The following is a 26675-nucleotide window of genomic DNA, read 5'->3' as shown; positions in this document are numbered from 1 at the left end:
GGCAAAATCTGAATTTTTAAAAATAATTTTGACAGCTAATATCAATTGTTTATTTTAAAACATTTTCTATTTTTATTTATTTTAAATGTTCACAGTTGTGGAAAATTATGGGGGCTTAGATGATAATTATTTAATGATAGTAGACAATGAGGTTCAAAAAGCTAAAGCTTTATAGCTGTTAAAACACAAGTTGTCAACGTCACATGTCAAAATATACAAAGCAATTGTCTTTAAATCAAACTCTAATAAGTTCTTAAGCAGCACTTTTCTTGCTTTGCCTATCTGTAAATATCAATTCTTATCAATGAAAATATTTTTGTCTGTGTGTGTACGGTGAAACTGATATTTACCAATAAAAATCTAATCCTTCCAAACCTAATAACTGAGTAGTGCACTAAGAGGTACTAGGTCTCTTCTACAGTACTTACCTGGGCACTAGCCCTCCTATGAAAGCAGGCAGGCATCCCTTCAGGCTCCTGGAGCCATCTAGTAGGGTATTCCCACAATCAAAGTATTCACTTTAATAGCCCTATCAGTAACATGTCTGAACAGAAACATAGACATGACCATACAGATTCATACCAATGGTCCATCAACTTCATGTATCATGTCTATGACCAGTACCAGTTACTTCAGAAGAAGGCGCAACAAGAAGACAGCTATAGTGCTCTCAGAGAAGTTTTCTCATACCTCTTGTTAGCAGCTTTCTTATGATTAAAGCATGTGTGTTCCTATCCCTTCCAAAACCAGGGTAAAAGCTTCTAGACTTTGGCAATGGAAATAATGTTCTGGGCAGAGAAGAAGAATCTGCTGTTTTTTCAGGAAAGTTCTTACTTAAGGGGTTCAGAAAAGTGAGAGCTGAAGACCTCCTGATCTCTATGAAGACCTCTTTATAGTCCCCAGTTGGCCCAGAAGGCACTTCAGACTTATTAGGCAGCCAGGGAACCTATGTTGTACCTGTAGAAAACACCAGATGTCTTGAAGCAGGGATGTCTTCATCCAGATCAAGTTAGCCTGGACACCGGAAGAGAAGTGTAGTTCAGGAGGGTTTCTCCATTAGCTTCCTCATATTTTTAGATATCTAGACATACCTCAGCCAGAAAATTTCATGCATCTCGTCAATTTATATTTCTAATTAATGAGAAGAGAAGCTGTGCTGCAGAGTGAGAAATGTCTTACATGATCATTTTCTTTCTGTTAGCAGCTTCTCTCCTCATTCAGCACACCCTGGTAGTCTGGTAAATGTCTGGAATACAATGTGTAACAAATTCAAAATTTTCTCTAAAGGGAGATTTAGATATAGACTTACCTGAAAGTTATTAATATATTATTTTAGATTTTCTTAATGCTAATAATTGGTTTGTGGAGTATTGCTACAGTTTTGGAAGAACAATTCTGGTAGCCTGAGCTGATGAGTTAGCTTAGTCTTGGAGGACTCCAGCAACAACATTGGACCACCTCTGAATTCCACAAGTGGCCTGTATTACCTGTTAGTGAGGAGTGGGGAGAGAAGCTGCTCACAGAAAAAATTAATCAGGTAAGAATTTTCTTATTTTGTTTTACAACACTTAAATGATTGTGATTAATACTTAACATTTCTTTACATGTAGACCTTGATGGAGATCTTTCACCGAATTAGGTTTGAAAGGAAGCGTTTCCAGCTGAGAATGTTGGCAGAGAAGGGTATTGGATATCATCATGCTTCAATGGCATACAAAGAAAGACAAGTCGTGGAGATGCTTTTCAGGATGGGGTATATCCGGGTTGGTAACTTATAATCATTTTTATGGACAATTCCTTTATAAGGAATAATTTCATAATTTATCATTACATTTCATTAAATCACAGCTTAATTCTCACCCATATAATTCAGATATAAACTTGTTTTCATTGACTATGGTAAAATATATTGCACTTGGTTTCCCAGCATTAATTTTTAATATATTGACAGGAGAGTTCCTAAATTAGAAACAAAATATCTAAAAACTCTAAAAATAATAAATTGACTGGTTCAGGACTAAATGTTACCATCTTCAAGGTTAGGGCACTGAATCAGAAAATTTTAGTAGATCTCTGCACACAAAAATAATAAGTAAACATATACTAGATCTGCCTTTTGATTTTTATGACACTGTATGGTTATGGGTGTACTGATTCCAAAGCCCATTTCTGCCACATTGTATCAATACAGTACCTCCATATCACAGCCTCTGTATTTACTAATTACCAGTGAAAGTTTCTTTAAAATTAAATGTGATTATATTTTGGGAAATTAACTATATAATGGCATGTTTGGAAGCACTAATGAGATAATGTTAAAACTTAATGTATGTACTTTGCATCAAATGTACATCATGCTTTCTCATGCTGTTGAATTATTTCCAACTGTGCTACTACTTGGCTTTAGCATTATTGAAATAGAAGCAGATTTCCCAGGGTGCAGATATTGTATGCTTTAAATTATCATTTTTTAAATAATTTTATATTAAAAAGTTATATAAATATTTTATTTGCACAGTTTTAAAAAAGATAAATGAAGAAAAGTTAAAGTTATATTCATAATTCTATTAAATCTGGCTGAAATCCTGGCTCCACTGAAGTTATTGGTAAAATTCCCAATGACTTCAGTGGGCCAGGATTGCAAACATTATTTTAAATATATAGTAATAAACCAATGTTTTAAAATAAAAAAAATAAATATGCAATCTAAATTAAAAATTGCTTCCCTAACTGCTAATAAATGCACTCATGTTTGACTTTTCCTAGGTGGTTACAGCTACTGGATCACTTGCTTTGGGAATCAATATGCCATGTAAATCTGTTGTCTTTAGTGAAGATTCTGTCTTTTTAGATGCTCTGAATTATAGACAGGTATTGAAATACATCAAGTCGCATTTGTATTGAACATAGATAGATAGATAGATATAGATATAGATATATACAGACATACTTTTCCTCACACTAGTCCAGAAAATACCTTCTTTTTCAAATTGCTTCTGCGTATTCTGAATCATATGTGCTGCCTTTAATGCCAAAAATGAGTTTTTACTGCTAAATACTTTCGTTAGCACTACAGAGTTGACACTGCTCAGAGACTGAGCTGGATTGTATACTTTCTTGTGCATTATCAACACAGCTATTTACTAAATTAGTCAGTTACACCTGTGCAAACCTATTGCAGATAATGCAGTTGCACAGGTGAAACGGAAGACATAATATGAAGACAAAGGGGTGTGCAGGTTTAAATTAAGGTACAGTTCAGCCTGTAGAACCTTTTATTAAGGTAGTGATGTGAGAGAAGGAAAGAATCCAGCTTGAAGTTCAGAGCCCAGGGTGAGTTTGAAAGACTGAAATTTAAAAAACCATCCCACCTCTTTACTTATAAATTGGCTATATTTGATATAGAATGTATTTAGAGATGCTAAATGAGGAACACCATGGCACCATTTTTACAGATGCACCACACCATAAGTTTGTGAGGTACACTGGGATCCTTTGACAAGAAAGATACAAAGTGTAACATCACTATCACTTTAGATATTTAGTGAATATTAGGAGAAAACGCCTACACTGCCACATATAATTATAGCTGGGGTGATAAGGAAACCAGTATTACCTAAGGGCATTTTAACTGGTTATATTGCTTCTTAAGATCTTCTTTAAAAAATTGTGTGTTGCATATGTTATTTTTCAAACTAGTATCATTAGTGTTCAGAGTAGCAGCTGTGTTAGTCTGTATTCGCAAAAAAGAAAAGGAGTACTTGTGGCACCTTAGAGACTAACAAATTTATTTGAGCATAAGCTTTCGTCAGCTACAGCTCACTGATGAAGTGAGCTGTAGCTCACGAAAGCTTATGCTCAAATAAATTTATTAGTCTCTAAGGTGCCACAAGTACTCCTTTTCTTTTTTATCATTAGTGTAAATGCTTTTGTACCCTAATATACTATGGAGAGGAGCACCATATACAATGTAAATAAAGAGAATAGAACAGAATTTTTGTGAAATATTAATCTTTAGAATGTATAAATAACCCCTTTTAGATGTCTGGACGTGCTGGAAGACGTGGACACGATATGATAGGAAGTGTGTTCTTCTATGATATCCCACTGCCTAAGGTTGAAAAACTTATAAAATCCAATGTACCCCAACTGAAAGGCCAGTTCCCTCTGAGTATTTCCCTGGTACTGAGACTCATGCTATTGGCTGCAAAAGCAGATGACAAAGCAGATGCCAGAGCAAAGGTATATTAATTCATAAAAAAATCTTTTAATTTTATTATATTTATATATTTGCTCTAACTCAAGTACAAAGTATGCATTTCAAATGTAAACAGTCTAACACCAAATAAAATATATTTTCCTACTACAGTCTCTTAGGGTAAATCTCTCCTACAGGAAAAAAACCTGTGGAAGCAAGTCTCAGAGCCTGGGTCAACTGACTTGGGCTTGTTCTATTGACCTAAAAATAGCAGTGTAGACTTTCCTGCTCAGGCTGGAGGTTGAGCTCTGAGACTCAGCCACTGGGATGGGTATCAGAGCTCAAGCTCCAACATGAGTGGGAACATTAGCACTGCTATTTTTAGCCCCACTATGCAAGCCCTGGGAGCCAGAGTCTGTTGACCTGGGCTTTGAGACTCACTGCTGTGAGGTTTTGTTGTTTTTTTTCATTTTGCATTGTAGCCGTACCCTAAAAGTCTCTTGTGCTATAAGGACATCAAATCTCACGGACAGGAAAAAAGATGCTGCCAACAAGATGGCTAAAAAGTTTAGTCTTTCAAGAAGCACAAGATAGCTACTTGTAGAAAGACGTTTTAGTGTTAAAATATTAGTTTTGCTTATAGAAGTCACTGTTTTGATTTTGTCTTTCACTTCCTCTGTTTGTGTCTCCTCCTCATCTCTTTCTATTGGTTCTATTTTCTCCTCTTTTCTCCCCCTTCATCTTTTGATAACAGTAGCATCAGAGGTCCCAGTCAGGATTATGGCCCTAATGTGCTAGGTGCTATAAAAACACGTAAGAGACTGCCCCAGCATGTTTTCAGTTTAACTAGAGAAGCCAGATAAAAGGGGTGAAAAAGTGATGAAACATGCAGACATTATGTAAGCGGGGGAATAGCCCCGCTATTGTAGGGAACTTTCCTGGCTTCTGCACAACACCGGTGAAGTGGGCTAGCGAAAGGATCTGAGTCCTTGCTCCCGCTTCCTTTACCCAATGGCCTCCCTGCCCTTGAGGACTCCCCTTCTACCCTCCTGTCTGGCAGAGTCCTCGTAACCCCAACAAGACTGGGCCCAGGATTCCTGGGGGACTCGACCCCCAACCCTGCTGTGGTCACCTAGGACAGGGGCTAAGGTGTCCCCAGTCCCGGGTACTCTCTCTGCACTGGGCACTTCTCTGACCCACTGACCATTACATACAAGTTACAGCAAATGCAAGTTATTTAATCAATAATTAATTTTAAAAAGAATAAGGAAAAATGGGAAAGGTTAAAGGAAACATCACCCCGCTCTGTGGCAGGGAACATCACAAACAGTGTCTCTGGAATGTCAGGGCAGTTCACAGTCTGTTCCTTGTAAGTCCCAGGCCTTCTTCTCAGGCCCTGGCTGTGCTGCAGGGATGCTGTGGGTTGGACACTTGCTCTGGTGGTGGCCACACGCTCTCAGGCTCTAAGTGGTAGGACCCTTCTTCCAGTGTCGCCCCCGCCCTGTTGGCATTACAATCCAAGCCTGGCCTGCAGAGCCTATTGGCTGAGGCATCTCCCTGTGCTGGGCCTGCTGCCCAGGGTCCCCCTTGGTCTCCCCAGCTCCGGACTGCTCCAGCCCCAGCTCCACCACTCTGTCTCTGCACTGCTGCTGTTGCTCTGCCTCAAGCTTCCTGGGCTGCTTCTTTGCCCCCTCTGGCTCTGGTTGCTGCAGCTCTGCTCCCAGGGCAAGTCTTCTCTCTGGGCTGTGCCTCTGGCTTTGGGGCTGCAGCTCTGCTCCCAGGACAGGGTCTGCTCTCTCTGGGCTGCTTTTCTGGTCCCTCTGAATCTGTCCCAGCTCTGCTTCCCAGCTCAGCTTGGGCCCCTGCTTTCTCCTTAGCTCTGCCCGACTCTGTCTGACCCAGGCAAATCCAGCTCACTCAGGACGGGACTCCCTGGCCTCCTGACTCCCTGATTAGCCTGCCCGCCCTGTCATTCAGGCTGACCTGGAGCATTGGCCTCTCCCCATTGTTCCTGGGGGCTGTCAGTCTCAGGGTCCTGATTTCCCATAGACCCTTCTCCTTTTAGTACTGGGAGTTAGCCAACCAAAACAGTCCCACTGACTGTTAGTAAGGGGGCAACAGTCCCCTTACATTAATCACTGTTGGTTGGAAAACATCATATTAGTTTTATTTTTTTTGTTGTATTTTTCATGTCTTATGGAGCAGGTGTAGGATGGGGGGGGGGAAGGCAGATAGAAAAGAGGCAACAAGAAAGACAAAGGAGGGCACAGAGGTAACGAGGGGAAGAGTAATAAAGAGGATGGGGAAGACCAAGGATGGTTGACAGAGCAAAACTGGCAGGGATTGTGTGGGGAAAGAGTGAAGATGTCAGAGCAAAAAACCATCCAACAAAGAAGAAAAATGCCCAGAATCTAACCTACAGAAGGAATGGTCTGAGGACATTGCCAGGCCCCAGAGGTTGTGAAGTTTTGCTGCTGCAGCTGCTTTTGGCCTCCTGCTGGGGCGTGTCTTAGAGCAGTGACTCTCCACCTTTCCAGACTCCTGTACCCATCAGGAGTCTGATATGTCTTGTGTACCCCCAAGTTCCACCTCACTTAAAAACTACTTGCTTACAAAATCAGACATAAAAATAAAAAAGTGTCACAGCACATTATTACTGAAAAATTGCTTATTCTCTCATGTTTACCATATTATTATAAAATAAATCAATGTATATATAAATATCGTACTTACATTTCAGTGAATAGTATATAGAGCAGTATAAACAAGTCATTGTTTGTATGAAATTCTAGTTTGTACTGACTTTGCTAGCGCTTTTTATGTAGCCTATTGTAAAACTAGGCAAATATCTAGATGAGTTGATGTACCCTCGGGAAGACCTTTGCATACCACCATGGGTATGCATACTCCTGATTGAGGACCACTTTCTTAGAGCTTCCAGGGATGGCTTTTCCTCTGGGAGCCTGCTCTGCCTCCTCTGAACTCATGGCTGGTGAATGCTGCATGGAGCTTGGTGTGTGTCCATTCTGCCTACATTTTCATATGGTTCATGTTAATTATATATAGAGAATCAGAATATCCTGTGGGATTCAGGATTTCAACTACATGTGAAGGAAATGAGTAAAAGGGGTTGAGGGTGGGAAATAACTGTGAACATAAATGTGGTCTCATTGGAGGAAAAATAAAATGCCTAGAATAGAAGGAAAATAAAGCACTCATTTAAATTAATTTACAGGAAAATCTGAATTAACTACTTAAAATCAGAAAGTAAATATGCTTATTAAAATCCTAAACATAGCCCTTAGCAGTGTGTGTAATATGTTCAATATTAAAACAATGCACATTTTAGTTTAAATATTCAAATACATATTAATGCCCTGATCCTGCAAAGATTTAGGCATGTGCTTAACTTTATGTATTTACCCATTACATAAAGTTACACACATGCCTAAATCTTTGCAGGATTAGGTCATCGGGATGATATTTTCAAAAGCACCTGAAAGAGTTAGGTACCCAACTCCCAGTTAAAGTTAAAAACATTCTATAGGAGTTGGGTCCTAGTTTCTTTGTTTGTTTTAGACATTAAAACATTGCAGTTCCTAAATTCATCTCTCTTTTTACCCAGGTTCTGTCAGTGTTGAAGCACTCACTGCTGTCCTTCAAACAACCACAGAATACTGAAATGTTAAAAGTATACTTTATCTTTTCCTTGCAGTTTCTTGTCAAAGAGGTAAACTTTAATTCTGTCTGGTTAAGAGAATATATCCAGAATTGCACTCTGTATTATATATTTGTTCTCAAAATTACTGGAAACAAAGCCAGAAATCTTACAAACTGTATTGTTTCTTTCATATAATTATTGTACCACTCATTTTATGTTCTATAGCACCATTCAGGCATTAGTTAAGAAAAACTGGGTGAAGAAAACCAGATAAAGAAAGAGACTTTCAGCCCAATTTTTAAAATATAATAAGTATTCCAATCCTACATTTAAAGGAAGGCTGTTCATTTTTTGTGAAGCAAAGACAATAGGGAGAGTGCTAATCCTGTTGCATGTATAAGTATGATCAAGGATGGCACACAGGGCAAAATATGAACTGAGGTATCCATCCATATGATATTTTAAGATGCAAATACATAAAATGCATTTGAAGACAGAATTTTCCCAAAGACCGCATGTTAATAATTGTACTTCTATCAAGCCCCAGTTCATGAGACTTCACAATTTCGAGCACTTTGTATCTTGCACACTTGAACTAGCTTAACAAAATATTTTATTAACTAGGGCTACTTGGATCAAGAAGGTAACCCCATGGGATTTACTGGACTTGTGACCCATTTACATTATCATGAACCTTCAAATTTTGTCCTAGTTAGCTTTCTTGTGAAAGGCTTATTCCACAAACTGTGCCAGCCAGTTGAGAATGGTAAGTTAATATTTCATACTTTTTAATTAATGTAACTACATTTTTGTGAATGACCATCTAAATCATGCTCATATTTAATTATGTGCTCTAGAGTTAATGATCTGTAATTATCTTAGACAATTACAAAACAAACGTGACATGTACTTCCTTCCATATAAAGTTAATAGAACCTTTCTATTGTTATATGTTCACTAAGTTTGAAGTCTAAAGCATTTGCAGTTCCCACGTTAGATAGCGTAAATGTAAGTTGTTTTCAAATTTAGTAATTGGTATTGTAAAAAAAAATCTAAGAAGATATCATATAAAACTTCATTGTAATTATAGAGTTACAGCAGTCACTCCATAGTTAAGGCTGCAACTGGGTTGCATTATAAGGTCCATTTTGAATCCCCATTCAATAGACCTTTATTCCTGAAGTCCCTTCCATCACCCCAGTCAAAAATGAAAATGTATTAAGATTTTTTTAAACCCAGTTTGTCTTTGATTCACCCTGTTGTTCTGTACAAAAGTACTGGAGCTGTCATGTGTATCATCTGTGCTGAAACATACAGACAAAAACAGAGGTGAGTGAAGAAAAAACAAAGGCCCTCATCCTGTAAACGTGGATGGGGGCCTAAGAATTTTTACCAAACTTCTAGTTTTCATGGATTTTCAGTCCATATTACAATATGGTTCTGGAATGTAATTAATATGAGAAGTAGGTAGATGTTTAAAATTTTCAAATTGTAGATTTGTTTAGTTTAAATGAAGCCTTTATCTTAAAAATCACCTATGTGTCTGAATGTTTGTCTATTGTTACAAGTAATGCCAAAGATTATCAAAGTTGAAAGAGTTTACAGAGGAAAAAAACTTTTTCCTTTCAATGTGTTATTGCATTTGACAGCACTTTTTGTATACTCAGTATCACTAATTCTCCTGTATTAGAGTTGAAGTTGGTAGCATCACCTATTATGAAGTTTGCCAGACACATCACACTCATGCTTTTGTCAAACATTAACCATTTGGGTTGACATTTTTCATGATGTGGCCTGCCTCTATCTGAACAGGTTTGGAGAATTTCAGCCAAAGTGGTCAGGTGTTTCCAAGAATGAGGCTGCTCGTGTTAAAACAGTCTGGCAACCTTTTTATTTGAAATGCTCTATCACTCCCATGCTTTGAAGCAGGTACTTGAAATTTGGCAGAGGGTGGCCTTTATGTCATGGATGTGACTTTTGGTGGTCTCATGAAAATCTTTCCAAATTTGGCTATGATATAAGCTTTAAAAAATTATGGTTTGCATATGCTCAGTAGAAATGTACTAGACCTTAACAGCTAAAATCTCAGAAGAATCTGTTTGCACTGAGCACGCTCCAGTCCAGGGTTGCAGGGGGCTGAGCAGAACTTTTCCTGCAATTGAAACTCTGGGCTCCTGCAGTCTGTGCCAGGTCTGGGCACCTGAACTGGGAGGAAGGAGATTGTCTCTTTTGTGCTTGGTGCAGGCAGTGTGGAGGAAGAAGCTTCTTGATTTCAATGCAGAGATAAGAGCCAGACTAGAGGTTGGAAGGGGAGGGAGAAGATTGGGATAAGGAGGCCGGGCAGAGGCTGGTGCTGGAGGCTGAGGGAAAAGGAGGACTGGAAGTTGCAGTGCCAGGAAGACTAGGACTGGCTGAACAAGGAAACTGTAACTGGAAGCCAGATGGGAGAGACTGGGAGTGGTTATGCAGAGACTGGAATGGGGCACTAGTGTGGTGGTGGGGGGGGGGGGAGTTGAGACAGATGAGGAGCTGGGGTACAGAGTGAGAACTTGCATTGGCTGGGAAAAGAGACTATGACAGGAGCTGGGGAGGGCTAAGAGTGGGACAAGGAACCAGAGAGGAGGTGAGGGATGAGATTGGATGAGGTGACTGGGAAAAGGAACCACAGGAGACTTGCAGTGTGGGTAGCAGGGTGATTCAAGGTCAGTGTGGGGAGACACACATTGTATGAGGAACAACGGGAGGGAGAGAAATGGTACTGGCTAGGTAAGGGGGCTAGGAGAAGGGGAGAAGACTGGGACTGGGAGAGTGACTGGGACAGGGAATGAAGCGGGGGAGACCTAAAACTGATTTGGGAGAGATCAGGACTGGGATGAGAAGCCTGAGGAGGGGAGGCTGAACTGGCTACGTGAGGTGAATAGGACTGGGATGAGGAGCCAGGACTGGGAAAGAGAAAGGACTGGGACAGATTGGAAGGGACAGAATAGAAGGGAGTCAAAGTGTAGAAGAGCCTGTGTCCACTATAGCACATTCCCTTCCAGAGCCTGCAATGGATCCCCAGATTCCTGAGTCTCACCATTCCTCTGCTGTCAGCAAATTCTGTGAAACCCACGGACAAAGTGTGTGTGTTATACCTCTCTAGTGTTGGTCCACAGACAGGATAGCAACCTACTATTGCTCTCAGTTATTCAGGTAGCTCAAGTGACAGAGATCTGTGTGTTGAATCTAAAGGCTCCTACTGTGTTGGTGAATCATGAGGGTGCCAGTATTAAGCCACATGTAGAAATTCTGTTTTGTCACTTTGCCTTTTTAAAATCCTAGGAAATTATATGCGCATAAACTATGTTTAAAACGTTATTAAAGTTGCAAAGTCGAACACTCGGAAATTAAGAAATGCCAGAATTCCCCATGAAACTTTAATTGGGCCCCCCCTACATCATGATACAGACTTTTATTACATACCACATAAAAAAAAAATTCCACAGGAAGCATACCTATTTCGATGCACAGGATAGACTGTCCTCTGGGGAGGTGTCAGGGTTGTTTAGTGAAAAATTGTCATCTATAGGATCCCTGTTTCATTTATTGCAGAAGTTTGAAGGTGTGTAATGCATGAGGCAGACAACTGCAGTATGAGAAAGGATGGTCTCATGCTTAAGGCAGTTGAATACTGCCATTGAGAGTTGGATTCTATCCCTAACTCTGGCATAGAGTTCCTGTATGATGCTGGGCAAGTCACTTAAACCAGACTTTTCACAGATAGTCACTACTTGTGTGTTCTTTATTTTTTGGATGCCTGAGATGAGATCCTGGTGAGTGAGTTGCAGATGTGCTGAGCACTCATAGCTGCAAATGAAGTCAAGGAGAGCTGTGCTTGAATATATGAAATACTATTAATAATATATAATACTAATAATATTATATAATGCTAAATAATCGGAAAAAACTGGCTGTAGTCTTCTCAAACTTGGCACCCCACATTAGTGAATACTTTTTCTCTTTGCCTCAGCTCCCCGTATGTATAAAGGGAATAATACCACCCCCACATCTCACAGGCTTCTGTGAAAATCAGTGAATGTTTGTGAATGTTTGCCTTCCTCTGCAGCACAAGACATGGGTCACTTGCTGGAGTAAATGGTGGATTCTCTGGATCATCAGACTAGATGATCATAATAGTCCCTTCTGGCCTTAAAGTCTATGAGTATATAAGGGGCTGAATTAATGTTGCACAGACAACTTTAAATCTAGCCTTTTCTAATTTTTGAGTACTTTGCAACCTTAATGTTCTGCTTAATGTAGCTTTTTGTATGTAATAGTAAATGAGTTGGTCAGTTTCCCTTGTTATTTATGTGATTCTTTCACACAGCAACATGAAGAGAAGAACAATTTTTAAATACAGGAAAAGTGATTGTAAAAATTATTACAACTGGTAGAGAAACTCATGGACAGGTATAGAACCTGAAACTACTGTACATTGAATTAATTTTTAAAATGACTAGACTTCAAGTTGGAAGTGTTTGTTTAAAAGTTAAAGAGAATTTTCTTATTTTGCATATTTAGTTTACTTTCTGTCTGAAATAGGCTCGACTGTTTTTTCTGAAGATGTGATGGAACAATTAGTGCTAGTGCTAGCAAATTTATTTGGAAGGAGATATCTACCGGCCTGTGCTACAAAATTTAGAAGAACATCTTACCAGTCAAAGGTAAAGAAAAATCATTTATTATTATTTCAATTATTTAATTAACTTATTATTTGCATTGTGATAATGCTTAGAAGCTCCAATTAGGGATCATGATCCATAATTCTACAGACGGAACATACATATAGTGAAAAGACAATTCCTTTTTGAAAGATCTAATTACTAAGGACTATAAAGCAGTAGTAATTAACCCAGAAAGGGCCAATGGGTCCTGGCTTATGTGAATAATATCAAACTATTCAAGCATTCTTTCAGAGATGACACAGCTGCTTACACAGTTCTTGTCATCCTGGTATTTTATCTTTTAAGTGTGTTGATTAAATCGTTCTTTACTAAAAATTCCAAACACTGTTCATGTATCTCTTTCCCCAAATCAAAGTAATTCCTCCTTTCTTTCCCCACATTTTAATTTTGACCTCCAGTCCAAAGTGCTATCATCTGTGAAATTTACAAATTGACTAGAAGAGCATTGGCTCTAGAGATTTTAACCTTTTCTTTGGTACACCTCAGAGGTGAAAGTAAGCTGGTACGGTGCAGTACGACATACCGGCAAGAGCCAGTATGCCCGTGCCGGACTGGACCAGCTTCCCCAGGCTGGTGCTTTAAAGGGCCCCGGGCTCCCCGCAGTGGCCTAAGCCCTGGGCCCTTTAAAGCGCCGCCTGAACCCCGCTGCCAGAGCCCCTGGGGTAGCTGCAGCAGGGCTCTGGCCACGCTTTATAGGGCCCGGGGCTCCCAGCCGCAGCCAGATCCCTAGGGCCTTTAAAGGCCACACTTCTTCTGGTTGAGGCCACACCCTCCTGCTCAGGACTCTGGAGTACCGGTAAGTCCTTTAAGTTACTTTCACCCCCGGTACACCTAGATCCAAACTTAGGGTCAAACCTTTTAGAAGTGTGATAATGTAATAAGATGGGCAATAACATAGATTATGCACAGGGGAAGGGCAGGGGGAGGGCAGAAGAGGGGAGCCTCCATAAAATGTAGTCACTGGTAGCTCTTCCACCCAAACAATACATATTTGGGACTTCAAGTGATTTTGGATGAAACCAGCTGGGGATGGGCTAAAAGGACAGAGCCGGAGAACAGCCAGTGTATGTGGAGCTACTCCTCTAGCCATCTTTTTAATATCTAAGCAGGAAAAGAACATTTTTAATTTTCAGTTTGTAGCTTCTAATCTCTTAGGATATGTTATTGGAGAGCTGGGTCCAGTGGCAGCAAAGCAGTAGAAGCATTCATGTTGCTAGAATGCCCGTGGAAGGTCAGGCACTGAGATGTGCAGGGCTGGCATAAGGATTCCTTGTGGGTTCTTGAGCTATGTGCAGTCACTGCCCCACTCCCCTCTCCCCCATTTGCACCAGCATGAATCCCTCATGTCAAGTGGAATTATACGTTGAGCTCTCTGTGAGTAGAAGCTCTGGAAATTCCATACATTGTTGTGTGAAAGCCATATTCAGCTTTAAGTTTTGTTCATTGTAGACCAACTCCAGGTGTCTAAAGTTGGGCATCTTGAAGATTTGGGATAAGGTATTTGGCACTATAGTCTTTCCAGTGTGTGCTTGTAATCTTCACAAATGTTGTGTGTATGCATCAAGGTAGGACTAATGCACCTCAGATACACAGAAATAGTTTACCTAAATAAGGTAAAAAGAAAAGGAGTACTTGTGGCACCTTAGAGACTAACAAATTTATTAGAGCATAAGCTTTCGTGAGCTACAGCTCACTTCATTGGATGCATTACTAAATAAGGTAATAAGCTGTGATGTTATTTCAGGTGTTTCTAGAAGATCTTCCAGAAGAGTTTGCTGCTGCTGTTCATGAATACAACTGCAAAATAGAGAAGAATTTTGGTTGTTTTCTTCTAACAGTTGCCAAGCTGGCTGACATGGAACAAGAATACCAACTTCCTTTATCAAAGATAGGTAGGCACTGGGAACACATATGCATATTAATGTGGATACAAGCTATATTGTGAATGACTGATAGTTTTGATAATGGGGACTTAGGTGAGTGAAATGTTATGCAACTAAAGGCTGGTGAATTCAGCCAACCTAATACAGAGATATAAGTTCCATTGCTTCTTTCATTCTGCCGTAGGTACCGTAGTTGTAGATTGTATTGAGATATTGGAGGCGTTATGGGGTGTAGGAATGTGGCACGAGTTAGCTCCTATTCTCTCAGGATTCAGGGAATAAGAATGAAATCAAAGATACTCCTTTCTGAAAGGGGAAAAAAGTGCCAGAACCCCTAAATTGCCTTGTCTTGTGCGGAAAAGAGCTAAACAGGCAATTATCTGTCAGCTCAAAAATCCAGTCAGAACTTCTGAGGTATGTTATGACACAATAATGGTTTTCAGGGTGTACTACAAACATTAATCCTCACATCGTCCTAATGAAATAGATAGGTAACCCATTATAGATGAGCATTGTACCAGGAGTAAACCAACTGAATTCCTTATAAGCCAATAAGCAATCTTCGGCAATCAGAAAGCAATATGAAAAGACATCATCCTAAGGTTACAGAGTACTAGATTTTCACCTAGTCAAATTGCTTGACTGGCTGCATATTATCATATGGCTTCCTGGAAAGAAAGATGCTAGATGGACTAATTAAATGTTGCTCTGTTTGACAAGGATGGATATTATACCTTATAAACCCCCCTAAATATTTAGTATTTTAGGGTGTTGCCTGACCCTTTTTAAAGGTTAGTAATATTTGTATTAATTGTCAATTAATCAGAAGGTTCTGGTCCAAGCATCAGGCTACACAGAAATAAAACAAATAAGTTCAGTATCTTGCAGGGACCCTCAGGGTGTATGGCAAGGACCCTCACATTGAGAACAAAGCAAAGCATTAGCGATCTTTATTAAAATAAGGAATAAAGCCAGAAAATCTCCATGCCACATAGAAAGATAGGAGTAATACAATATTGGGGATATCAGTGGTATCATTCTTTGCATAATCTCTTAGTTTTGCATACTTACACTGTTCCTTGAGGAACTGGTGGTAAGAGACAAAGTACAGCCCTGTCTCTGGCATGCCAAATGGGTCAGATGGTCCAGGTTCCTCAATGGCCAAGATTGATGGTAGGGCTGAAGGGTCAAATGATGGAAAAAGCTAACAATGATGGAGAAGCCAAGCTAACCGTACATGGTGGTTTGCCCTCTTATACGGCCTGAGCAGCATTATGAATATTCATGATAGTGCTCAACCTTCCATGCCCAAATATAACTTCCTCACCCACATTATATTGAGGGTGTACTTATTCTAGAAGTTAACATATTAATACTTATTAGTGTCATTTAGCTCATTATCAAATCCATCACTTCTTGCTTAAGGTGTTGTACAGTTATTACTTCCAATTCTTGTGGTATTCCTGCAGTTGCCATTTACCACTAAGTTCCAACTCCAACCATTATGTAAGCTATCCTTAGTTCCCCAATATCTAAGAGTAACTGTCAGACCATTTATCTCTGCCAAATGTCACAGGCCGACTATATTTATGCTAACTTGCTTAAACTAATGTCTTACAGGATATAGGCCTGTAGGTTCCTTGCATTAAAGCTGAATATAATAAAGGCTAAACTAGCCCTATTGGCTACCAGTGGAGATTTTTTTTTTTAGGTGAGGCAGCACATGAATTGTAGATTAAACTGTATTCATCCCATATGTCTAATCCCTTTTCACATCAGTGTAATGGTTCTCAGCCTCTTTTGATCTATAACAAACAAAATGGTCAACAAAATCATCCTACAGCCCATCATATTCCATGATCTATTTTGGGTACAAAGGTGTGACTGGGTTTCTACATGGGCCACACTGAGGATGCTATACTCTGGGCAGACTGCAAAGAATAGGGTAGACAATCCCCAAACTGGTGGATTATTCTATAGTTAGATTCACCAAGCCAATAACAAAACAGCTTCTGTAATACCACACTGGTTACCAAGAAGCCAAGTACAGTCCCCTTTAAGCATTCCAGCCCTTGATGCCCTATTCCGCCCCCACCCTCTCACCTAGACAGCCAAGTCTAATTTAGTGAGACATTATAGAAAATCTGATTCACCATATGCGTGGTTCTTCAATCCCAAAGGACTGGACACTGATCCTCAGGGTAATGAGATACTCAGATCTTACCCAATAATCACTCAGATGCCAGTAATTAAAACTAAAGGTTTTAATAATAAAAAGAAGGAAAAGTGTTACAGTGGTTAAGAGATCAGTATATATGCAGAGATGTGAAAAGTCCTCATGTTAGTTTCATAGCAGAGATGCTGAGGCTGCTGATTTGTAAAAGTCTTTCTGGAATCAATTTAAAAAGTTATAGTGCAATAGGCAGTCCAGGTGTAGAGTTTGTTCAAATTCTTCCATGAGCATTCCAGGGTAAATACAGAATAAACCTAGAGACCTCAGTGTTGTGGCTTAGACCTTCCCTATTAAAGTTTAAGCAGACCTGAGATAAAAAGGATCAGTCCCGAAGCTTGCTTTATAGTTCTCTACAAGCTGATAAGCCTCTTGACAGCAATTGTCGCAGCAGGACCTTCCCCTGATGAAGAATAGGCAGTGCAGATTGTTGCTGTGAAGCTAATTTTCTATTTCCTGTGTATACAGAGGTAGACTAGTTGCATTTATTAACACAGGGCAATTAGCCATTCAAGCTATCAAGACAGTTCATTATAGCATAGATAATTAAGCTGAAAATAATGTAAATAATATTAGTTCCTGCAGTATCTTATATCTTTAATTTTGAGGTTAACTGAATCATCCACATACATAATATAGAGCCATTAAGACATAAAAGGGAATTAGCATCTACAAGCTAATCTTATTACATTTGTTAAACTTATAAGATATAAGTAAACCTAGACAAATACACTTAGCATCTACCCTTGATTTCTATTACTACAAATAAATGGGTTCATGATTGCTGGTCTGGGACATATCTTTGAACTGTGGATATACAAGTAGATTATCTTGATTACATTTCAGTGACTCTTGTTTAATTGTTATGGGTCATATCCAAGTTGACCAGTCTGTTAGTGTCACAAAAGGATTGAATAATTTTGGTCACGGGGTAGGTTTTTTTTTCCTGCCACTTTGTGGATTGCAGATCAAAAAAGGTTTAGGGGAGGGCCTTCTGAGAGAGTGTGCTGATGCTTTTGAGGATGGGGAGAGGAGAGTCGGCTAGTGTTTCTGAGTTGGGAGAGTCATCTAGGTGAGGGGGACTGGTGGTCTTGGTGTGAGAGACTGTAAGGGGAGGGAGCTGGTACTGCTGGGCAGCGCTCAAATTCGGGACAAAAAAATAATAGTTACTCTCCCAGGTTCCACCTACAAACCACCCTTCCTAGGTGAGATGTTTAAATAAGATGCCACTCACAATACACTGTGCTAATATTCAAAATGTGATCACATGCTCTGATAGGCTCCTACTGTCACCTCAGCTTTGCCTCCTTGGCAGGATTCCAACACAGCTCTGGGCAGGGCAAGTTTAAGGCAAATAGATAACACACACATCCCTTGGGCCCCAGCTGTCAGCCATGTGTTGACATCAGAATCTCAGCTTTCATTTAAAGAAAGGGTCTAGCCCTAATAATGGGAAAGATAAGGTTGAAAACGTGACCCAAATGTCATTGATCCAGTGATGACTGCCTGGCTCTGCAGACAACTTCCTGCAGAGGGATGACAAACAGCCACTAGAGCTGGAGGAAAGCTGCCTGGCTTCACCACCACCATCAGCTCTATGCTCCTCTGGATGGATAGCAGGATCACAACAGACTTCCAGTGAAATCAGGTCACAGGCAGTAAGAGGCAGAGCAGGGAGAAGATGGCAGGAGCAACAGGAACCACCATACAATTCCAGATGAGCTGCTCCTTCCTTTCCATCTACGCTCCTGCTGATTCCTAACAACCATGGAACTTTGCAGCTCTCAGGCAGCTGGGTGTGACCCACTGAGCCTTCCAAAGTGGTTCATGCCCTGTCAGTTACAAAGTGCTGCATTGGTGGTTATCTGCAAGAATGATGTGAAATACCAGTGTTTTGTCATGTTAATATTGAAATTATTTATTTTAATAATTAAGGAAATGCTTTGCACTGTTGGAGAAACCCAAATACTGATTTATTAATTAGTGAATATTTATTTGTGGTTCAGGTAATTGTAAATTAGTGGGGGTGGTGTCACAAACCAGGAAATTGAAGCTTTGACTGGTTTGTGTGCGCAACTAAATGCTCAAGAGAAAATTGTGGCTTCATCAGACAGCCTCTTTCATAATACACTGGGCATTTACATTAGGGATTATTTTTTGTATGCAGGGAATACAGGATCACACTCATGGATTAGTTCCTCAGTGCCACCCTCTGCAGGTTCCATTCCTCCAGTCCCCTCCTTGCTGTTGCTTCTCTTTAATCATCTCAGGAAGTGCTGCTCCTTTGCGCTCCCTTTTCCCTATAGGAACTGTAATCATCTCTCGTTAAAGATACTTCAGTAAGCCCATTTTCTCACTATTTCAGTGTGCACTATTATTTTGACCCTAGTTTAAACATTTTTTTTAAATGTAGCAGGAAAAAAAAAAGATATTAGAGGTGGTTAATTTTAGTTTTAAAAAAAATCAATCATATGGTAAGTCTTAATCAGTTTTAGCAAGACCCAGGATATCTTAGGTTTAATTTTTGAAGCATTAGGGTGATTTATACTTTGCACACAGTTCCAAACTAACTGAGATTTTGATAAAATTATCTATTAAAACTGAAAAAAATTAACTAACTGCTTTTCAAATGCACTGATTATTAAAGGGCACTTGAGCTTGTGAAAAATTTATTACATTTACATTTTAAAACTTGTTCTTATTAGATTTTACACACAAAGAACGTGGTAACTCTGAACTGACATCTCATTTGATGAATAGCACCAAAAGCATAGCTTCTGTGTCACCTTTCACATGCCTGTCTGGAACCGTTGACCAGGATTTATTTGATGCTGAGAATGTTAATGAAGTAAGTTATTTTTTGTAGAGAGGGCCTCAAAATCAGAAGGGGATGGATCACTTGATGTTTACCTGTTCTGTTCTTTCCCTCTGAAGCACCTAACATTGGCCACTGTCGGAAGATAGGATACTGGGCTAGATGGATCTTTGGTCTGATGCAGTATGGCCGTTACGTTCTGCATCTGAATTTCATTCTGGGGGAAGAGGGTAATTCTTAACTTCCCTAGGGGCCCTTTGCACCAATTTTGAAGCAGCCATAAAGACTCTTAGTGAAGACCTCTAGTAAAGAGGGCGTTACAGAGTAAGTTGGGGGTAGGGGAAAAGGTTTAGCTGGGGGTGTTCTTACATAAGCTATGAGGCGTATAGGCTATAGCTGTCATGGTGTAAGTTAGGTCTACTGTCACAGCAACCCTACCCAACCCCAACAAACAGGAAGTGCAAGCTGTCTCCCTTTAGGGTGCAGCCCAGTGCAAGGACCATCCCCAGGCTACAGCGGGACCCCTATTTCTATAATAGACTAAAGTAAATCCCCACCTCCTAACACTCCTGAAATTGGAAGCAGGAAATACAAGTCCACCACCAAACAGTTCCATGTTTCAAGGTGTTTGAGTTTGGAGTTCATATTCAGCCCATTTCAGACAGATCTGAACACAGCCTCTGTATGTGGTTCAAAAGCTACCGCAAATTCAGAAACATCTCATGGATAAGGTAGTGCTAAATGTTGAGAGAACAGTGTGGGGCAGCCCAGAGTCATGCTGCCCTGTAAGCTACTGCAACAACACGGGGCCTTTGTTGCAATCTATAGAGCTCAGAAGACCTATCTATTACAGGCCAAAACTCCAGCTACTTCAACATAGAAAATGAAAATTGACCCTCTGCAAGTGCAAAGGGTCTGCTACATCAACCCACAGACAACATGATCCTAAATTTTCAGAGTGGCACAGATTATAGACATGCAACTCCTTTTAGCAATAGGTCTAAAATCCTAGAGTGCATACAATAATTAGTGACACACCAAAAGTATTATAAACACAAACATTTGAAAAACAATTGTTGTATTTTCTCAGGCTGTCTTGCGTACAATTGGTGTTAATGTCAGAAATGCTCCTCTGTGTTGGTTGGAGAAATACGATAATCAAGGAAGAAGAATTACACTGAATGCTTATGCCCTTGACTTCTTTAAACATGGCTCCTTGATTGCACTGACAAGATAACTGGTATGGACTTCTTGTTTAATTTGAACACTTTGCTGCAAAGTTGTAATGGCTGAATATCTTTTGAACATGGGATATAAGTTAACTACCTGCAATTGCATAGCCACAAAATATAGGACAGGATCCCTCCCTTGTCATGATTATCCACTAGCATAGAATTTTTCCTTATTAAAATATTAAGTTTCTGATATTTATAGTTACAAAAACTTCCAAATGTGAACAGTGTGACTTGCCGAGGCTACAGACAATGTCAGAAGCGTGAACAGGCCTCTTCATTTAAGTAGCAAGTAGTAGTAAAACCTAAAAATGACAATTTAAATATCAACTCATGACGACAATTTCAATTTCAATAATTGTGGCTAATATATTTAGCCTACAAATACACACCACCTCCCACTGTGTCCCAAGCATCAAACGCTCCTACTATCTCCATCTCTTCTCAGACTGCTAAGGTTTCCAGCTTCCCCTGATAACTGAAGCCTGGTATGCACAACAGAGTTATGTTGACGTAAGGCAGCTTACGTGGACTTAATGTCAGTTTCTATCCTAGAGTGTTCCTCCCACTGATGTAACTTGCCTGCTACGTCAACTTAATCAGCGTAGACACTACATTGCTTACGTCAACTTAACTGGTCTCCAGGAGCTGTCACACCAGGGCCAGCTCCAGGCACCAGAGAACCAAGCAGGTGCCTGGGGCGGCAAAATGTAAAGGGGAGGCAGGACATCGGGCTCTGGGGCATCAATCCGCCCTTGGTGGTGGCGGGAATTCAGCGGCCACTCCATCACAGCGCATTTCGCGCTCAGCGGCAATTCGGCGACGGGAACGCGACTCTTCTTCAGTTGCCGGTGACAATTCGGCAGCTGCACCATTACTCCGCCTCCGTGTTTGGTGGCAAAGTTTTTTTTTTTTTTTTTTTTTGCGCTGTTTGGGTTGGCAAAAATGCTGGAGCCGGCCCTGCGTCACACAATATGATCTCTCTGGTCATTGTTTTCAACTCGGCTGCCCAGAGCCAAATCTCTTTCAGGCCCTCTTTATTTTCTTCTTTAGCTACTGCTACACTCTTCTTTCTGGCCTACCAAACACACACAGCCTACCGGCCCACATCAGTGCATTCAACAGACATTTGCTAAACTCATCTTCCTTACCTGTGAGTTTGATCGGATTACTTACCTATGAATATTTTTGAATCCCTCCACTGGCTCCCTCTGCTCTTTTATCACATTTAAGTTTCTTGTCATTGCCTTCAAAGTTTGGTTTACCTAGATTCATAGATATTAAGGTCAGAAGGGACCATTCTGATCATCTAGTCTGACCTCCTGCACAACGCAGGCCACAGAATCTCATCCACCCCCTCCTGTGAAAAACCTCATCTATGTCTGAGCTATTGAAGTCCTCAAATCGTGGTTTAAAGACTTCAAGGAGCAGAGAATCCTCCACCAAGTGACCCATGCCCCATGCTACAGAGGAAGGCAAAAAACTCCAGGGCCTCTTCCAATCGGCCCTGGAGGAAAATTCCTTCCCGACCCCAAATATGGCGATCAGCTAAACCCTGAGCATATGGGCAAGATTCACCAGCCAGATACTACAGAAAATTCTTTCCTGGGTAACTCGGATCCCAGCATCTAATATCCCATCACAGGGGATTAGGCCTATTTACCATGAATATTTAAAGATCAATTAATTGCCAAAATCACGTTATCCCATCATACCATCTCCCCCATAAACTTGAGTCCTTGAGTCTCCTTTCATAAGACAAGTTTTCCATTCCTCAGATCCTCCTAGTAGCCCTTCTCTGTACCTGTTCCAATTTGAATTCATCCTTCTTAAACATGGGAGACCAGAACTGCACACAGTATTCCAGGTGAGGTCTCACCAATGCCTTGTATAATGGTACTAAAATCTCCTTATCCCTACTGAAAATACCTCTCCTGATGCATCCCAAAACCGCATTAGCTTTTTTCACAGCCATATCACATTGGCAGCTCATAGTCATCCTATGATCAAACCAATACTCCAAGGTCCTTCTCCTCCGTTCTGATTGATGCATCCCACAGCTTATAACTAAAATTCTTGTTATTCATCCCTAAATGCATAACCTTACACTTCTCACTATTAAATTTCATCCTATTACTATTACTCCAGTTTACAAGGTCATCCAGATCCTCCTGTAGGATATCCCGGTCCTTCTCTAAATTGGCAATACCTCCCAGCTTTGTATCATCTGCAAACTTTATTAGCACACTCCCACTTTTTGTGCTGAGGTCAGTAATAAAAAGATTAAATAAGATTGGTCCCAAAACTGATGCCTGAGGAACACCATTGGTAGCCTTCCTCCAACCTGACAGTTCACCTTTCAGTAGGACCCATTGTAGTCTCCCCTTTAACCAATTCCTTATCCACCTTTCAATGTTCATATTGATCCCCATCATTTCCAATTTAACTAATAATTCCCCATGTGGCACGATATCAAACTCCTTATTGAATTCTAGGTAAATGAGATCCACTGCGTTTCCTTTGTCTAAAAAAATCTGTTACTTTCCTCAAAGAAGGAGATCAGGTTGGTTTCGCACGATCTACCTTTTATAAAACCATGTTGTATTTTGTCCCATTTACCATTGACTTCAATGTCCTTAACTACTTTCTCCTTCAAAATTTTTTCCAAGACCTTGCATACTACAGATGTCAAACTAACAGGCCTGTAGTTACCCGATCACTATTTTCCCCTTCTTAAAAATAGGAACTATATTAGCAGTTCTCCAATCATACGGTACAATCCCTGAGTTTACAGATTCACTAAAAATTCTTGCTAATGGGCTTGCAATTTTGGGTGCCAATTCCTTTAATATTCTTGGATGAAGATTATCTGGGCCCCCCGATTTAGTCCCATTAAGCTGTTTCAGTTTTGCTTCTTCCTCAGATATGGCAATATCTACCTCCATATCCTCATTCCCATTTGTCATGCTACCATTATCCCTAAAATCCTCTTTAGTCTTATTAACGACTGAGGCAAACTATTTGTTTAGATATTGGGCATGCCTGATCCTTAACCTCCACTCCATCCTCAGTGTTTAGCGGTCCCACTTCTTTCTTTGTTTTCTTCTTATTTATATGGCTATAGAACCTTTTACTATTGATTTTAATTCCCTTTGCAAGGTCCAACTTTACTTGACTTTTAGCCTGTCTCACTTTATCCTTACATGTTCTGACCTCGTTAAGGTAGCTTTCCTTGCTGATCCCTCCCATCTTCCACTCCCTGTATGCTTTCTGCTTTTTCTTAATCACCTCTCTGAGATGCTTGCTCATCCAGCTTGGTCTACAACTCCTGCCTATGAATTTTTTCCCCTTTCTTGGGATGCAGGCTTCCAATAGCTTCTGCAGCTTTGATTTAAAGTAATCCCAGGCCTCCTCTACCTTTATCCTTTTTGGTCAAGCTTTGCAAAGGCTCCTGCTCAATCCATTCTCTGCCTTGTTCCCAGCTTCTTGATCAGTCACTTCCATACTCTGTCATGCAGCCCCTTAGATATAGTACTATTCTAAGCTCATCTCCCTTCTCCATATTTAAGGTCTACACAGTTAATGTGTTAAGCCAAGGTGTGAATCTACAGCACAGGAGCTTGCCATGCAGTAGTAACGCATGTGGGCCCTGCTAAGCACACTATGGAACTTTTAGAGCACTGTACCATGGTCAACATGGGACTTGACTGCACAGCAAGCTAGCATGCTGTAGATTCACACCCTGACTTGCCACACACATTAATTTACCATGTCGACAAGTCCTAAATTGCTCTGCTAGGCTTATTTCTCCCGTTGCCTATTGTGAATCTAGTTAACTTGTACAAAAATTACCTGTTTTCCCCCCTCACCTGTTTACACTTGTCTGTCTTTTGATTGCTAGCTCCTTACAGATCATTCATCTTCAAAATGTTTGACACATGCTTAGTACATTGTTTATGGTAGTGCTCACAATGTTTTCTATACAAAATTCTGAAACACAATAAAAACAGAAATATGGGGTAATACAAATAGTTGAGTTTATATCAACAGAAATAGTATAGTGAAACATTACAAATGTTATTTTACCTGAAGCTGCTGCAAAATTTCCAGCCCACTGCATGGAATATTGCACTAATAAACCTGAGGGCCTTTCTGCAGAATTCAGTTTGCCTATCAACAAAACAGCTAGTCTTTGATCTCTTCTTATTCCTAATGTAGACAATATATTGGTCTGAATTCCACTTTCTATTACAGTTTAGATAGCTTTGCTTTTGCATGCTGTTCCAATAGCTGTTTTCTATCCAGTAAAGTTAACAAATGCATTAAATAACAATTTCCCCAGATGTTTTGAATACTTTAATAGGCTACGCATGATTATGTAAATATGTATAATCTTACTCTCTATACAGCAACTTTGTTTTGCCTGAATTATGAACTCAATTTTGAAATTAATTTCCTATTAATCTGCTAAAGTTAGACTTACTAATCTTTGTGGCCTGGTGTAAGGGCTGTCTGTTTACTCTGGACTTTACCTACCAGCTGGGAGCAATGAGAGAGGATTTATAGAGTAGTAGCAAGTTTCCTTTTAATAACCACTTAAAATAATTTGAGATTTTTTTTCCCCTTTACTAGGTTAAATGAAGGAGATGCTTACAATCTACTCAAAGATTTTTCACTTCTTATTAAAGCAATCGGGTATGATATACATATGTACTGACAAAACAGAATTTTAATGTATATCTATCAAGCAATTTTAACACTTTTTTTTTTTTTTTAAAACAGAACATCCTTAGGTGAACTTTGTGATGATCCAAATGACAATGTTGTACTTGCATTTCAACAACTGAGTGAAAGATACCGTGAAAAACTGTAGTCTGAGCATCACATACTCTGTAAAGCTGAAGAAGTGACAGTAAGAATCTTCTGGACAGAAGACCTGGACAAAAAATATTTTTAGCAGCTAATTTAAGCTAAGTGAGTAGAGGATGATCACTCTTCATTCTCAAACACACTTGGAATAAAATTACAACAACTATATTGGGTTTTAGTCAGTAAGGCATAGGTTCATTTTCTTTTAATTATAAATATAAATGATTTTTAAAGCTTGTTATATACTTGTGATGGTTAATTTAAAACAGATGTCTTAAGTTTAAGATTGAACCATTAGTGGTTTTGTAACAAAGGATGTAACTAGACAATTGTATCATTTTTATTAAATTAAAATTTATTTTAAACCAGAGTTTTTTGAAGTGTCTATATATACTTGGAAGTTTCTAGGGACAACTACTTGTAGCTCACTCTCTGTCATTAACTGACGTCTACAGGGGACATGCAAGTCATTGTACTTTAAATAAACTACGTTAAACTGCTGCGAGGATGCTCTCACACAAGCATCAATTGGCCTGACCTTTAATTTATGCATACCGGCTTCACACTTATCTGATTTGCCATCCTTACCTGACCTATGACCTTGTAGAGATACCCTTCAACAATGCTGGAGCATCCCTAGTCTCCAAAAAGATCCTGCATGACATCTACAAAGATATCTTAAATAGGCAGCACTAAAGCTAGTAGCAAATTGTTCACACAGGCTTGTGCTACGTGTCAGCAGATAGAATTTGCCCATATTTACACCCACATATGCAAACAGTTTCATCCACTTAAGTAGTACATAGCCCTTTATGGAAATATTTATTCAGAATATCCAAGTAGAGGTTTACACCAGTTAACTAAACTGTTTGTCTAAAGATAAGGCTCGACAGTGGGAGGGTCCCTCACAAGAATACATTATATTTTTTAGCTATTAGGATGATTTTCAGATGTCCCATATTGTCTTAATCCAATTATTTTTTAAAAATACATAAAGTTGGAGCCTATCAACCTTGGTAGTGGATCCTAAATAAGTTATTTGGTTTAATTATTCACAATCAGA

General features: G+C 39.7%; 1 protein-coding gene across 1 annotated transcript in view; it reads left to right on the top strand.

Annotated features, from left to right (window-relative positions):
- LOC119855074 (probable ATP-dependent RNA helicase DDX60) overlaps positions 1 to 26082 on the top strand; it is an 80645-nt gene extending 54563 nt beyond the window's left edge. Inside the window, 12 exon segments of the mRNA XM_043513849.1 lie at positions 1611 to 1763; positions 2767 to 2871; positions 4042 to 4242; positions 7824 to 7928; positions 8484 to 8625; positions 12441 to 12562; positions 14328 to 14475; positions 19402 to 19544; positions 20602 to 20738; positions 20740 to 20751; positions 25376 to 25438; positions 25526 to 26082. Coding sequence (XP_043369784.1) covers positions 1611 to 1763; positions 2767 to 2871; positions 4042 to 4242; positions 7824 to 7928; positions 8484 to 8625; positions 12441 to 12562; positions 14328 to 14475; positions 19402 to 19544; positions 20602 to 20738; positions 20740 to 20751; positions 25376 to 25438; positions 25526 to 25616 — 1422 coding nt within the window. The 3' untranslated portion in view covers positions 25617 to 26082.
- Positions 26083 to 26675: the final 593 nt, after the last annotated feature.

The sequence above is a fragment of the Dermochelys coriacea genome, chromosome 4 (genome assembly GCF_009764565.3).
Source record: "Dermochelys coriacea isolate rDerCor1 chromosome 4, rDerCor1.pri.v4, whole genome shotgun sequence".
In the NCBI taxonomy this organism is placed as follows: Eukaryota; Metazoa; Chordata; order Testudines; family Dermochelyidae; genus Dermochelys; species Dermochelys coriacea.
The sequence above is the reverse complement of the archived record's forward strand: the minus strand, read 5'-3'. Positions and strand labels throughout refer to the sequence as shown.